The 17,446-nt window shown below is 37.8% G+C and overlaps 1 protein-coding gene across 1 annotated transcript in view; it reads right to left on the bottom strand.

Annotated features, from left to right (window-relative positions):
- Window positions 1-17,446, bottom strand: part of LOC106878722 (putative uncharacterized protein DDB_G0282133) — a 142,405-nt gene that overhangs the window by 11,738 nt on the left and 113,221 nt on the right. Inside the window, exons 8-9 of the mRNA XM_052976837.1 lie at window positions 9,457-9,567; window positions 8,329-8,403 (exon numbers count right to left, since the gene is read on the bottom strand). Of these exons, the coding sequence (XP_052832797.1) occupies window positions 8,329-8,403; window positions 9,457-9,567 (186 nt within the window). The remainder of the gene's footprint in view (window positions 1-8,328; window positions 8,404-9,456; window positions 9,568-17,446) is intronic.

The raw sequence follows: 17,446 nt of genomic DNA, 5'->3' as shown, positions 1-17,446 counted from the left end.
ATATATATATATATATATATATATATATATATATATATATATATATATATATACACACACATACATATATATATATATATATCTCCACAGACACACATGCATACGTGAGCAGTGTGAATCCCCACCCCCGCATGCTAACTGCACTCACCTGCACAAAGCATGGTAACACATGTTGTTGGCACACTTTTGTATAGTCAAAACAAGTGTAGCAACATATGTAGATCAAGTAGCACAAACTATGGAAGTTTATATAAACATTAGAGAAACAAACACTAAACTAGACGACCACTCATGATGATGATAATCACGTTGATAATTATTAAAAGTAATGCTAATTATTATTATTATAAATAATCATTTTTTTTTCTATAAATAAGCACAAGGCCTGAAATAGGCTAGTTAATTACAGTGACCCCTCAGTGCTCAAATGGTATTTATTTCATTGACCCTAAAAGGATAAAAGGTAAAGTCGACCTCGGAGGAATTTGAACTCAGAATGTCAAGGCAGACGAAATATTGATAAGCCATTTCATCTGGTGTACTAACAATTCTACCAGCTCACTGCCTTAATAATTATAATAATAATAATAATAATAATAATAATAATAATAATAATAATAATAATAATGGTTTCAAATTTTGCCACAAGGGCAGCAATTACGGGGAGGGAATGAGTCGATTATATTGACCCCAGTGTTACACTGGTATTTATTTTATGAACCCCAAAAGGATAAAAAGCAAAGTCGACCTCGGTGGAATTTGAATTCAGAATGTAGCAACAGGTGAAATACTGCTAAGTGTTTTGTCCATCATGCTAACGATTTTGCCAGCTTGCTGCCTTCTTAATAATAATAATAATAACAACAACAGCAACAGCAACAACAACAACAATGGCCACTGACAAATCAGGTCATCTTTCTTTATCAGAGAAGGTAGCAGTGTCAAATAATTTGCTGCAACATCTGTTAGTGTTTAAATTTCTATCTGTAAAGTTCAGTATACTTTACAAGCACTTAACTGCCAGAATATTCACATCTTTCACTCTATCTCCCCCACTATCTAATCATCTATCTGTCTATTTATCTTTCTTTCTTTCTTTCTAAACAGACATTGAAGTTCAGGTATGGCTGCATGGTTAAAAAAGTTCACTTTGAAACCACATGGGTTTGGGTTTCTTCCAGCTGTGTACCGCCAAAGGCAAGTGTCTTCTACTTAAATTTCCAGACTATACCTTATGAGTGTAGCTGGTTGATGGCAACTGCACAAAGGCCTATGCTATCTCATCATCATCATCATCATCATCATCACCGTCATCACCATTTTAACCTCCACTTCTTCATGCTTGCACGGAAGGGCAACCAGAACATGAAGACAAATGAAATGTCGCTGAGCATTTCGCTTGGCGTATCAACGATTCTGTCATCTTACTGCTTCCTGTTGCCAACCCCCATCTGTTTCCAAATAAGGCAATATTCCTCATAACCAAACATGTTTTCACAGAAGATTGGAAAGGAAGAACACCATTCGCACGATGGTGGCATTCATTTACAACTGTCACATGAAATCAAGGCAAGGTGACAGTAACACACACACACACACACATACATATATACGATAGGCTTCTTTCAGTTTCTGTGTATTAAGTCCTCTCACAAGGCTTTGGTTAATCTGGAACTTTAGTAGAAGACATTTGCCCAAGATGTCTTTGTCATCTCCATCACTATTTTATGTCAGCTTTCCATGCTGGCATGGGTTAGATAGGTTGTCACAGTTGGAATCAACGTACATTTGGAGGTGCAGCTCACTAAGTTTCTAGGATGGCATCGCACTTGTATGCTTCATTTTTGACTTGGGAGAGAATTAGCAGAAGAGAGAACATCCAAAGCAGAGTAGGTTGCTCTTGATACTGATGTTTCCCTCTAATGCGTGTTGTATGCATGCATTTAAATATGCAATGCTTACATATTTTTGTAGATGTTAAATAGTATCTAATAATATATATAAAAGTCATGAGGAGTTTTCCTTTTCATTTCTGTTTTAATCTGTATCTAATATGTATGTACATAGGAACAGGTGTGGTTGTGTGGTTAAGAAGCTTGCTTCCAAACCATGGGGTCTCAGGTTCAATCTCATGGTGGTACCTTGGGCAAGTGAGTTCTACTATAACAAACCCTCATTCTAACTAACCAAAGCCTTGTGGGTGGGTTCGGTAGATGGGAACTTGAAGAAGCCTGTCATATATATCTGTGTGTGTATATGTGCATGTGTGTGAGAGTATGTGTGTGTGTGTGTGTGTGTGAGAAAGTGTCTGTGTTTGTGTGTATTCTCGCTTTGACATCACATGATGATTGTAAACAAATGTTGCCGACATACAGGTGATGTCGTTTGTTTCCAGTCTTCCATGATAAACATGTGTGGCCATGGGGAGATTATTACCTTGCCTGAAAGAGGTGAGAGTTGCTGACAGAAAGGATAACTAACTGGCTGTAGAAAATCTGCCTCAATGAATTCTGTCTAACTCATGCAGGCATGGAAGAGTGGACATCAAACACTGACAATGACGATGATGATGATGATGATAATGGTGGTAGTGGTAATGGTGATGATGATGATAGTGATGATGGCGAGCTTGTCACATATTGCACTTTATAAAATAATTACCAAAGAGTCTGTTTAGAATACAAATTGCACTGAGAGACATCTTCCCAAAGAGAAATTATCAGTTAATTAAAATATAAGAAATTTAATTTGAGATGAGTATTACACCAATTGATTCTGTTTGCATACAGGTGACAATCAGACCATCATATATAAACGTGATGTTAAACACAGTTTTGCAAACATTAACTCTAATATGCAGTGCATATGGTATATATTTCAGGAGATTTGCCCTGCTTGGAGGGAGGGGGGTTGAATACATTGTCCTTATTGTCCTTCCATCTAACAACAGCTTCAATTGAATTCATAATACTTATGTATAACAACAGAAACTGTTTGTTGCTCTTACATTAATATTTCTTATATAATGTATATTTATTCTTCTCACATAAGAATCATAAATGTAGGTTAATTGAAAGAGAAACATGTATTCACACACACACACACACACACACTCTCTCTCTCTCTTTCTTTCTCTCTCTTTGTTGGTGATGTCATTGGAAAATGAATTATACTCTTTTTAATATTCATGAAGATTTTTTTCCTTTTCAACAAGAAAAAGGGATAGGCTGAATCCATTAAGTGAAGATGAAGTCAACAAAACAGCATGCTTATTGAATTGCTGTATATGTATGTCGGTACATAGAAGGAAAAACAATAAATATAAAAAGGCAAACAATTGTTTCAATTTATGAGAATGCCTACAGTTTTAGCCAGTTGGCGATGGAGCTGGAGTATCGATTGAATCATAATCAAATTACAAACAATTTTTTTCCCCTTTTACTTTACATCAGGTTTTTAGATAAATAAACCTTTGAAAATTTAAAGTGTAGAAAGTGAGATGTGCAGGGTGTGACCATCCAGCCATTCTGAATAGGAATGTCAAGTTACGGAAAAGCTTCAAGTTACTGAGCTACTTATCCATTATAGAATGCTTCTGAAGTGAGTACAGTGTATCCCAACATGAACATGTATGGATGAGAACAGCTGCGTAAAGAAGTGCCAATCTCTAACTGCAGAGAGGACCCGTAGAAGAGGTAGACCCAGGAAGATGTGGGATGAGGTGGTGAAATATGGTCTTTGGATGTTGAGTATCATGGAGAAAATGACAACTGGTTGATACTTTTGGCAATTTGCTGTGCTTGAGAAGACATGTCAAGCTAAGTGAAATCAGTCATGAGTCAGTGCACATGAAAGGCATCTGTGCTGGTGACATGTAAAAGGTATCTGTGTTAATGTTGTAGTGAAAATGGTACTCCCCTTCCCACACGACAAAGTGGTATGAACCAGCCACTATAAAATCAGACAGTCAGTTGTTGTAGAGGTCAGTAGTAGTAGAGTCCTTGTACGAGTTCTCAGTTGGAGTTAGTGTCAGTTACGTGATATATACAAGTTCGAGTTCCTGTCAAGGTAGACGTTTCAAAGTTGTCTTACAGAGCCGTCAGCAATAGCAGAATAGACGAGTCAAAGATAATAAGATGCAGAATACCGCCACAACATATTAGTGGCGACAAGGATATTACAGTGCCGACAACAACATACAAGTGGACCAGGATTCACATTATAACAGTTAATGAGAAGCAAAAGGCACCTGTGCTGGTGACACGCAAAAGGCGCTCTGCTACTGACGTGCAAAAAGCACCCATACTGGTGACACATAAATGGCACATGTGCTAGTGACACATAAATGGCACATGTGCTAATGACACATAAAAGATACCCAGTATACTCTATGGAGTGGTTGGCGTTAGGAAAGACATTCAACTGTAGAAACCAAGCCAAAACAGACTGGAGCTTGGTGCATCTCTCCAGCTTACCAGTTTCAGTCAAATCGTCTAACTCATGCCAGCATGGAAAACAGGTGATAAATTATGATGATGGTGATGATGTACTGGCCATTATGACATAGCTCTCTTTTTGCTATGCACAAAGCACAACACTGGAAACACTACACAAACCACTGTCTCTTTTGGTTAATATGTTGATACACATATCAGCCTATATCTACCTGTATAGAATGTACTAAAGACGTGGTTTGACAGAGTTGTTAGAAAGCATATTTGTTATGGTTCTCTGAACTCTGAGTTCAAATCTTGTTGAGGTCAACTTTGTTTTCATCCACAAGAGAGTTTTATATTTTACTTGTTTCAGTCATTTGATTGTGACCATGTAGGCGCACCAGCTTGAAGAAATTTTTTTATTTGACTGAATTGACCCAAGTATTCTGTTTTTTTTTTTAAAGCCTGGTACTTATTCTATTGGTTTCTTTTGCCAAACTGCTAAGTTACAGGGACATAAACACACCAACACTGGTTTCCAAGTGGTGGTGGAGAACATACACAAACACACACACATCGTGGGTTTCTTTCATTTCTGTCTCCCAAATCTACTCACAAGGCTTTAGTCAGCTCGAGGCTATAGTACAAGACACTTGTATCTTGTTGTTCCAAAATAAAACAAAAAAAAAAACAACAAAAAGCAAAAACAAAACAAATCACATCTCTACCCCCAAACAAGCTTAGAAAAATGAAATGTAAAAACAGTAAAACTGAAATAGGAAGAAGGGGTATAATGAACGAAGTAAGATAATCATAGTAGACAGAAAGCTAATCATAGTAGAAGAAAACCACAGAAACTGGCTTGTCAGGCATCTGCTGAAATTCACAGAAGAGAAGACATGCAAGCATTGAAAAACAGCCGAGTGGGTGTGAATGTTAGACATGGAGGTGAGTTATACAGTGAGTTTACATGTCCCATAATTGTGAGTTCAAATCCTACAAGGATTGACTTTGTCTTTAACAAGTCAGTCATGAATATAAAGTACAACAGGCATGGCTATGTGGTTAGGTGAAGACGTGGCTGTGTAGTAATGTGTGTAAATATGGCAGTGTGGTTAGGTGCAGGTGTGGTTACATGGCTAAGAAGTTTCCTTTGCAGTTGTATGGCTCCAGGATCAATCTCATTGCATGGTACCTTAAAGCAATGTCTTCTACCATAAGCATAGGTCAGCCTAAGCTTTGTGAATGAAACTGGATAGACAAAAGCTGCACAACAACCTATCAAATGGCTTGTGGCCTGGGCTTGTTTTTGAATAATAAAACTAATCCATCACCTAGATCAGGGTTTCTCAACAATTTTTTATCTTTGGACCCCCTTTGATTACTATTTTATTCTGGTGGACTCCCATAGTAATTCAATGTATAAGAACTAACTTTAAAGATGCTTCTTTCAAAATTCCTGTTTTGTTTTTCACACATTAACTTGTGTAGGTTGAACTATGTAAAATGATAGAGAAAGAAACCTAGCTGTTTCTTGCAATACATACCAATACATACATCTAAAACAAAATTTTTTCAGGGGCCCTTGAACCTTGAAATACTATCGTGGATCCCCAATTTACTATTTTGCTGCATGGACCCCACAAAATCTTATATGGACCCTCAGAGGCCATATGGACCCCAGTTGAGAACCACTGACCTAGATCAAGAGTCCCTAACCATTTTTTGCCTATGAACCTCTTCAATTAGCATTTTACTCTGGTGGACCCCCATAGCCATTCATTGTTTAAGAACTAGTTTACAGATACTTCTTTTAAAATTCCTGCTTTTCACCCATTCACCTGTGAAGGTTTGCAATAGTGGCTGGAAACATGTTGAACTATGTAAGGCAATGTTGTTGTTGGCACTCCGTCGCTTACGACGTCGAGGGTTCCAGTTGATCTGATCAACGGAACAGCCTGCTCGTGAAATTAACATACAAGTGGCTGAGCACTCCACAGACACGTGTACCCTTAACGTGGTTCTTGGGGATATTCAGCGTGACACAGTGTGGCAAGGCTGACCCTTTGAATTACAGGCACAACAGAAACAGGAAGTAAGAGTGAGAGAAAGTTGTGGTGAAAGAGTACAGCAGGGTTCGCCACCATCCCCTGCCGGAGCCTCATGGAGCTTTAGGTGTTTTCGTTCAATAAACACTCACAACGCCCGGTCTGGGAATTGAAACCGCGATCCTATGACCACGAGTCCGCTACCCTAACCACTGGGCCATTGCGCCTCCATGTAAGGCAATGAATGAGAGAGATTTTTTCATGAAACCCTAAAATACTGTTGTAGATCCCCAATTTACTATTTTGCTTGTTTGGACCCCACAGAATCCTATATGCCCCCCCTACACACACACACTGCATCCCTGGGGTCATATGGATCCCAGTTGAGAACCACTGATCTAGACCAATACCGCCACCATCACCTAGTGCCTTTAGCAGAGTACACACTAGTCTAAGTGTCCAGACCTGGTCCTTTATCTGTAGTTACCCCTTGATGTGCAGCTTCTTTCTCATTTTCTGCAGCCAGTGTTGGAGACTATGTAAAAACAGAAAGTGCTTCAGGATCAGAGGCCTTGCACTTGGTCCTTTGCCTGAGCCACAATTAAACAATATTAACAGCCTGAAAAAAAAATTGCACAACATATAGAGAACATAAATTAATTAACTCAATATAAGAATATCATTTTTAGCCTTGACCTAAAAAGAAGACAGTTTTCTTCTTACAGAGAAAATACAACATCGACAACTGACAGATTACAGATTTGACCCAAGTGGGTCACAGCAAGGTTAGCAGTATATTGTTATATGGAATTAATTACCTCATATGCTCTGTGTTGTGATAGTTAATTTTTTCATATGCTAATTATCAACACTACACCACAAGATAATCCTTTTTTTTTTAGATATAGACCAATATACAGACAGTCCAGCTGAGGTAACAAACATGACTATACTTCATTGAGATCCAACCAGATTAAAATCACTATCTTTATGTTGCCAGACTCATCTGTTCCCTCTAGGGGTTACAACTGCAATTTATAGAGTGAGGCTAGAAATATATTCTTATATAGAATTAAGTAATATACTGTGTCAACATTAATTAAATGCATTCACTTTCACAAACAGAAAAGCATGGAGTCAAATCATAAATAAAAAAAAAAAACCCTTATGTGTATATATACAACCCTCTACTCAAATCTCTCTCTCTCTCTCTCTCGTTCTCTCTTACATTACATGAAGCTAATACTCTTTTACTCTTTTACTTGTTTCAGTCATTTGACTGCGGCCATGCTGGAGCACCGCCTTTAGTTGAGCAAATCGACCCCAGGACTTATTCTTTGGAAGCCTAGTACTTATTCTATCGGTCTCTTTTGCCAAACCGCTAAGTTACGGGGACGTAAGCACACCAGCATCGGTTGTCAAGCGATGTTGGGGGGACAAACACAGACACACAAACATATACACACATATACATATATATACGACGGGCTTCTTTCAATTTCCGTCTACCAAATCCACTCACAAGGCTTTGGTCGGCCCGAGGCTATAGTAGAAGACACTTGCCCAAGGTGCCACGCAGTGGGACTGAACCCAGAACCATGTGGTTGGTAAGCAAGCTACTTACCACACAGCCACTCCTGCGCCTAATGTATATATTTATTTCATATATTTACTTGCAACCTCTGTCCATGTCAGAAGAACTGCTTTTACAAAATACTCTTGCCTTGCAGATGCAACACTACAGTTTCATTCTAACAATATCAATGTGAAATAATATCCAATATTAAAACAGAAAAAAATAAAAATTCATGATTAATTGTTTGTGTGCTGATTATGTAACTTACTTTCAGATCAAACTCATTAGCTTCATTTGCTGATTTTATTGCTTCAGTTCTCTGATCAGTCAGGGAGTATTTAACCTGTGGGTGAGGTGGAGGAAAAATGTTTACTTAAAATCCAGAAATGAAATGAAAGAAGAAAAAAAAATAAAGTTTAAGAGTACAACGAAAACAGGAGTTATTAGCAGAGAGAAATGTTGACAGGAAGCATGTCCTCAGAAACATAAGATAATAATAAAAAGAAATTAAAAAAGATAGATAACAAGAATTTTTATAGCTTATCTATTTAATATGCTATTTTAATGATTGCACACACATACACACACTCACTCTCTCATCCTCATTAGCATCACTGCCACAACCATTGCCAAATCCACCACCACCATCATCATTTTATGTGTGTTTTCCATGCTGGCATGAGTAAGGTAGTTCAATAGGATCCAACACACACACACACACACACACACACACACACACACATTTTTCTGTGGCACCACCACTGTAGAAGTTGCCTTGCTGTCAGCCTTCCTGCTTACAAGACAAAAAGACAGCTCCCAAGATCAGTGGAAGAAATTTATTGTGAAAGTTTAGAAATAGAAATAAAAGAGAGGAAAATGGGTAGAGTGATGTGGGAAATTAGTGTGAAGGAAAGAAGGGAAACAAAGTGTTAATGGTGATTGAGGAGCTGAACCCAGTGATGGTGTAGGCCATATCGGCATGCGTTAGATCAGTGGTTCCCAAAGTGGGCAGTACTTCCCCCACCCCATCCTAGGGGCAGTGGAAAAATTGAGGGCGGTGTTGAAGGAAAGTGGGCAGTAATGGGGTGACCAAAAGGGGCAATGGATGTGAAAATAACAAAATAATGGGTTAATTAGGTTAAGTCCTTTTTGTGAAATACAGTTGTTTTGAATTTAATACAGGAATCGGTCTATATTTGTGGTGAGGAGTGCTAGGAATGTGGTCTGGGTGTCAAGGGAGTGGCAGCCCCCCAAAAAACTTGGGAACCACTACCCTAGCCCTTCATCATCATATCTCTCCTCTACGCATCACTGTACCCACTGAGTGAAATGAGTAAAAGATAGAAGATAAAACAAACATATTAGAACAAAATAGCCATTATATTCTTATACTCACATTTTCATAAGATGCTGGAGGACTGTGACCTTTCTCAAAGGGCTTTATACAGGCTAAGGGAACCCAGGCTCGGGAAACTTTTTTACCAAAGAACACTACATGATAAGAGGCCTGAATAAAAGAAAACCAGTGAAAATTTATGATGACAATACAGGGCAAGCCAATGGCGGAAAATTACAATGATTATGATAATCATAATGATGTCAAAACTATGTTTATGAGTGTTTGTTAGGTGTCACGATAAGTTGAAATTTCATAAAACTGCATTGGGGAAAGAATTTTTAAGAAACTTTTAGTAAACAGATAGGCACAGGAGTGGCTGTGTGGTAAGTAGCTTGCTTACCAACCACATGGTTCCGGGTTCAGTCCCACTGCGTGGCACCTTGGGCAAGTGTCTTCTACTATAGCCTCGAGCCGACCAGAGCCTTGTGAGTGGATTTGGTAGATGGAAACTGGAAGAAGCCTGTCATATATATGTATATATATATATATGTGTGTGTGTGTGTGTGTTTGTGTTTGTCCCCCCAGCATCGCTTGACAACCGATGCTGGTGTGTTTACATTCCTGTAACTTAGCGGTTTGGCAAAAGAGACCAAGAGAATAAGTACTAGGCTTACAAAGAATAAGTCCTGGGGCCGATTTGCTCGACTATAAAGGCGGTGCTCCAGTATGGCCGCAGTCAAATGACTGAAACAAGTAAAAGAGTAAGCACAAAAGTTAAAAGACTATGCCAAAATAGAACAACATATTTTACTGTTTTTTGTATAAACTTTTATTTAGAGGGATATTCATTGAATGATCATGTCAAAATAATCTATAATTTCTGTGTTGGTCAAATGTTTAAGTTCGCTTCCCAACAATGTGATAGAAAGAAGTCTGTCACATGCGCACATGTGGGTGTTCCCTTATCTACATCATCTGATGGTAGTACATGAGTATTACCGTTATGCAAGTGGTGCTGTTTGTGTCCAGCCTTCCATGGAAAATGTGTCAGGGCACAGGAAAATATTTCCTTGATTGGAAACAGATGCAGGTTGGTGATAGGAAGGGCATCCAGCCATAGAAAAATCTGCCTTATCAAATTCTGTCTGATCCTTACAAGTATGGAAAAGTGGATGTTAAATGGTGATGAGGATGAGACAGGGTCTAGAGAACCACACTATTCAAAGAATAGTGTCCTTTTTCCAAAAACAGCATATCTGGTTTGACAGAACAAGTGACTGATCTCACAGATATAAAAGACTGGATAGTCACAGATGGAATACCCTTGATCATAAATCATAAGTCATAAGTCATGACTGGCCTGAAGCTGAGCAGCGGGTCACAAGCAGGTGGTGGTGGTGGTTGCTTGCTAAAACAGACTGGACAGTGAAAAAAGCAACATGTCCTGAACTCCGTACAACAAACTACTACATGCCTATCTGTACGGTATTGCTGGAACAATAGCTCTGTGGGTCATGAGTCATTTGAATAACTACAAACCAACAAAAGAGTCTCTATGTGGTCACTTGATCCGCTAGAAATAGCAACCAAATCTCGTTCAAATCATTCCACCACCCTAACAACTGAGACAAGTAAGTATATATAGAAATAAATGTATATAAAAAAAGAAAAGCATAGCTGGAATGCTTTTGATCATAAGTCTACTTAACCAAGGTTAACCTAGGGCTAAACAGCAATAACAATTGTGTCACGAGTCTGCTTAATCAGGGATGACCTGTGGTTGAACAATTGTTACAATAAACATTAAATAGGTGTATTATAACAGGTGAGATAGAGTGCTTAGATGTGTGTGTGTGTGTGCACGTGCATGTGTGCACACAAATATGCTTGAGTGTTTGCATTTCATGCTTATCACTCCTTGAGTGAAGTGGTGCTGATGTTGGTACTTCTTTCCGACATTATGACTAGCCACTCTACACTGTTGAAGACCTGTAGAATAAAAAGGACCCCTTACTTGAAAAAATTGATAAGAGTTAGTGACTAGAAGAGTGCCTGAGTGTGAAATGAATACATACACACACACCTCTTAATATATATGGGAGAATTTACGAAAAAAACAACAGATGAGGACAGGTGGTGTAGACAACAAAAGGATGTATTAGTTTGACGCTTGGGAATACAGAAAGTCTTTAACGTTTCGAGCTACGCTCTTCAACAGAAAGAATACGGAGAAAACATATGTATTTAACTTGAATTGAGAGTTGAATTTGACTTTATACAGAAATGTTGACATAAGGTAATAAACTTCAATAATAATGGATATTAGCGTCAAAACTCTCATTTAAATTTTTGATATATAACCAAGGAGATCGATCCATAAGGAGTTTACTATAGACCTTTGTGGACAAATTTTTGCTATTTCGGTAACGATTACATGTTTTATCTCACCAATACATTGTGTAGATATCATTATATGAACACATATATCATCATCATCATCATCATCATCATCGTTTAACGTCCGCTTTCCATGCTAGCATGGGTTGGACGATTTGACTGAGGGCTCACACACACACACACACATATGTATGCATGTATTTATATATAATGCCTATGCCTGTTTATGTATATTTATGCTCATATACAAAATCTCATATATATATGTATCCATACACATACTGAAAGAAAGAGGAAAAAATTAATCAGGTTTCATCCGTTTAGTAGAGAGAAACACAAAGCCATCAATATATTCACATGCACCCCTTTCACAACTAACAAGTAGAGAAAAAAATCTATTCATAGTCTTCTACACTCTGCAGAAACCAAGTAGTCCTATTGGTCAATCATTATAAATACAGTGAGTCTGTGTAAAGTGAACTACACAGCTCCAAGCCAAACAGACAAACAACTGAAAAAAATGCAACTCATTTTGATCATCATAAGCAGTATGATTATCATTTCCATCAACAATTAGTTTAATGTCTATTTATTGTACTTAGTTTAGATGATTTTTGAACTGGTTGGTATAGCAGTTAGGGTTGTTTTAATTGTCAGCAACCATTTATATGTACTTTTTATTTTCTGTCTCCAACATTTACATTGATCTCTACATAAGAATGCAATAGTTATGAGTCAGTAAGGCTGGATGTAAATTGTGTAGTCTCTTGATTCCAAAGTGCTCCGAATAGTAACTAATAACCTGCTCCATGTTTTTCAGCGTGTACAAATATATTGATGTTTTGTGACTATGTAAAGGACAATTTTGCAGAAAAGAAATACAAGTTTAGTACTTGCACTTAATTTACTGGTCCCAGAGAAAGGTGAAGCAAAGCCAACCATCCAGGATTTAGAAATAGAATATAAGAAAGATAGAAATCACAAGCTCTCCCTCAGTGTCTTAAACTCGTTAGCATTTAGATTAATTTATTAATTATAATGCTCATTTATCCACATAAAAAAAAAAAAATTAATCATGTATTATCTTGTAGCTTCAAGATTTCAATGATGTGATTGTTCATTTTTAGAATGGCACTGTAGGGTAGGGGTGAAAGGCTGGATCTGGCCAGTTTGAACATAAAATACATAGAATATTTGGGCCGGATATGGCCAATTTTAATGCTAAAGGGTTTAAAGGTAATTCTGAAGATGATCAAAAGGGTACTGAATGATGTGCCATCTTGCCTAAGAATTATAGTAATATTCTTTTTTTTTTTTTTTCTAAAATTGTTTATTACTCATTGGATTGTGGTCATGCCAGAGCACCATCCTCAAGGCTTTTAGTCCATTAATTCCACTGCAATAATTTAATTATTTCACCAATCTCTTTTTGTTGAGTGGCAAAGATGCACAAATTTTACACCAATCTACACATATTTATAATAGACAACTGAAAAATTTCCTCCAATCAAATTTCCCTCATAAGATATTGGTCAGACCAAGACTATGGCAGAAGACATTTGCCTAAGGTACCATGCAGTGAAATCACACCTGAACTGTGTGGTTGCCAAGAGAACTTCTTAACTTACTTACAAGCCATGTCTGCAACCAGATATCAATTAATGACTTCATCAACATCATCATCATCATTTTAATGTCTACTTTTCCATGCTCACATGTGTGGATGGAATTTGTTGAAGTAAGTTTTCTGTGGCTGGATGCTCTTCTTGTTTCGAACCCTCACCTGTTTCCAAGTAAGGTAATATTTCTCCATGGCCAGACATGTTTTACATTTGATTAACAACTATTATGTGATATCAAGATGAGACACCAACTCACACATACACATGGACACAGACATGCACACATGCATGCATGCACACACACACACACACACAAACATACACACTTAATATCCTTATACAAGAATGTTGTTGACAATGACGTTGAAGTTTCGGCCAGCTAAGCCATTGTTGGGCAGTCTGATGATGGCTTAGCTGGCTGAAACTTCGGAGTCACTGTCAACAACATTCTTGTATAAGAATAATAAATTTGTACTCTACAAAAGTGTAGAGTAAACCATCAGATTAATGTAAAATTGTTTTTATTGTAACTGAATATAAAAGCAAACATTAATACACACACACACACACAAACAGATTTTGTTTGCAGTTTCTTATTTCTTTATTGCCTACAGGGGGCTAAACATAGAGGGGACAAACAAGGACAGACAAAGGGATTAAGTCGATTGGATCGACCCCAGTGCGTAACTGGCACTTAATTTATCGACCCCGAAAGGATGAAAGGCAAAGTTGAACTCGGCAGAATTTGAACTCAGAATGTAACTGCAGACGAAATACCGCTAATCATTTCACCTGGCATGCTAATGATTCTGATATGTTTATTGCCCACAAGGGGCTAAACGTAGAGGGGACAAACAAGGACAGACAAAGGTATTAAGTCGATTACATCAACTCCAGTGCATAACTGGTACTTAATTTATCGACCCCGAAAGGATGAAAGGCAAAGTCGACCTCGGCAGAATTTGAACTCAGAACGTAAAGGTGGACAAAATACTGCTTAGCATTTCGCCCGGCGTGCTAACGTTTCGGCCAGCTTGCCGCCTGTTTTCAGTTTCTGCCTACGTAATCCACTCATAAAGCTTTGGTCAGCCAGGGGCTATAGAAGACACTTGCCCAGCGTGCCACGCAGTAGGACTGAACCTGGAACCATGTAGTTGGGAAGTAAGCTTCTCATGCACACAGCCATACCTACACCTACTACTTTTTGATTATTGAATACATTACTGCAAAGAATGATCGCATATTCCGTCAATATATTTGAATAGTTTGAAATGTTAGCAGAAATGACAGAACACTGGATCGATTATTTTGTAATATGAAATGTTTTACAATGGCTCTCTGTATATATATACTGAGGTGGGGGTGGTTAAATAAACATTGGTCATATTCCTAAGTCAACTCTACTGACCGTACCTTTTGTTTACAGAAATAGGCTTTACATGTAGTTAAAACAAAACGATCAATATAGTTGAATTAGTTTTTACAGTTTATGCGTATTATATCATATCATATGGTTATGTTATTCATAACAAGTGTAAACTGAAATTATAAGGAAACAAAAAGAAAATAATAAATAATAAATAAATAAATAAATAAATAAATCTTGCTAAAAGAAGAAAACATTAAAAATAAATTAACCATCTTTACCAGTAAGCTTAAGTTTAGATGAAATAAAAGTATAATAATTTATGCTTTCTAAAATTTCATCAGAGAAAAAGAATTATGTAAGTGGAGACTCTAACAAAATCTCACATGAAGAACAAAAGGATCGTTTTTTAAGTGCAACTAGCTAGAGGAAGCCTAGCATTCAAATATAAAATGGTTCACTTTTAGATCATGCAAGTGAAATATTACAACTGTATGGTTGCTGTTTCAAACTCAAAAATGCTCTTGGGACACGAAATTTCTTTTCTTTATCAATTATTTTCAACAAATGAGGAGTGGAAATATAAACAAATAAACGTTTGGTTAATGATATGCTGTAAAATAAATAAATAACCCCTCCTCCTCCTCCTTATTATCATCATCATCATCTTCTTCTAGTATCTGTTTTCCATGTTGGCATGGGTTGGGCAGTTTGACTGGGGCTGATAAAGCTAGAGAGCTACCCCGGGCTCCAGCCTGGTTTGGTTTGGTTTTTATTGCTGGATGCCCTTCATAATGCCACCCACTCCACAGAGTGTATGGGTGCCTTTTACATAACACCAGTACTGGCCACAACAATTTCACTTAGCTTGATATGTCTTCTCAAGCACAGCAAATCACCAATGGTCTCAGTCACTTGTCATCACCTCCATGAGACTCAACATCTGAAGATCATACTTAACCACCTCATCCCATGTCTTCTTGGGTCTACCTCTTCCACAGGTTCCCTCCACAGATAGAGATCAGGAGGTGTCTTGTCCATATGCATCATATGACCATACCAGCACAGTCTACAAATTATTTCCAAAATGTCTTTTAAAATGTCAAATATTACAGCAGGTCCGAGCGTGATCGTTGCTAGAGCACCAGCTGTCTGTCTTCCGTGCCGGTGGCACGTAAATAGCACCATTTGAGTGTGATCGTTACCAACGTCACCTTCCTGGCACTTGTGCCAGTGGCACGTGAAAAGACATTCGAGCGAGATCGTTGCCAGTACTGCTGCTGGACTGGCTCCTGTGCAGGTGGCACGTAAAATACACCATTTCGAGCATGGCTGTTGCCAGTACTGCCTGACTGGCCTTCGTGCCGGTGACATGTAAAAGCACCCACTACACTCTCGGAGTGGTTGGCGTTAGGAAGGGCATCCAGCTGTAGAAACTCTGCCAAATCAGATTGGAGCCTGGTGTAGCCACTTGGTCCACCAGTCCTCAGTCAAATCGTCCAACCCATGCTAGCATGGAAAGCGGACGTTAAACAATGATGATGATGATGATGATTAGCTTTTAGCTTTAAGTCTTCCTGTGTTGTTCAGTGCCATGGGTAGCAATATATGATATGCAAAATATTTATTTCTAACAGTAACATAAAGGCAGGTGTATAGTATATTAAATTCACTCTAGTACATTATTTTACTGACCAAAGATATTTATACTAGAAAAGCCACAGAGTAGCAGTAGAATATTGGTTTTAATATCTAACCATATTCAGTTTTATTCTCCAACGTTCTAAGTTCAAATCCTACTAAGGATAACACTTTTTTCAGATCAATAAAATAAATACCAGTTATATATTGAGCTTTCAATGTTTTTTCTTTTTTTTACATAGAAAAAGACTTTTTCTTTAACAGAGGTAAGTGAAGACTTCCAGCCTTACCCATAACAGCACTTGTTCAGAATCACGAACACTCTCAGACGGTACTGACAAAGACTGAGGTTCCCTGGCTGCCTGAAACTTGTAGTAGAAATGTCTAAATGTCTAATAAGTCATTGGCATCGGTATCATCATCATCATTACTTAATATCAGTTTTTGATGCTGGTATAGGTTGGACAGTTTGACAGGAACTGACAAGCTAGAAGATTGCACCAAGCTTTACTGTCTGTTTTGGCAGGGTTTTTACAGCTGGATGCCCTTCCAAATGCCAACCACTTTACAGAGTGGACTGAGTGCTTTTATGTGGCACCAGCACTGATGAGGTAATCAATTTTACCTAACCAGAAAACAGGATTTGGAAGCTGGCATTTTCTGCATGATAGCTGTCTATCATAAAATGAAAGCAAAATCATTAGGAGGAAGAATATTTATTAAACTAACCAAAGCAAAGCATTATGACGACCAAAATTGTAAAAACTTCTGAAGTTTTAAGGAATAAAGTCATGTGAAATGGTTGAACAGACATGTAAATAATTTAGAAAGGAAAAAAAAATCCTTAACAAAGTCTTTTGGCGAAAAATTGCACAAGTCTGTCCTGATTAAGAGGCCTTATCTGTCAGCATACTCTGACATGGAATAAATAAAAAATTCATATAGGACATTCTAGTGTAAAAATTGCCTGGCAACGACAGGTTATTCAGCTAGTGTGTATATTTTTTTTTTTTTTTTTTTT

This window comes from Octopus bimaculoides, chromosome 25 (genome assembly GCF_001194135.2).
Source record: "Octopus bimaculoides isolate UCB-OBI-ISO-001 chromosome 25, ASM119413v2, whole genome shotgun sequence".
In the NCBI taxonomy this organism is placed as follows: Eukaryota; Metazoa; Mollusca; class Cephalopoda; order Octopoda; family Octopodidae; genus Octopus; species Octopus bimaculoides.
This window is presented reverse-complemented; position numbering and strand designations above follow the sequence as displayed.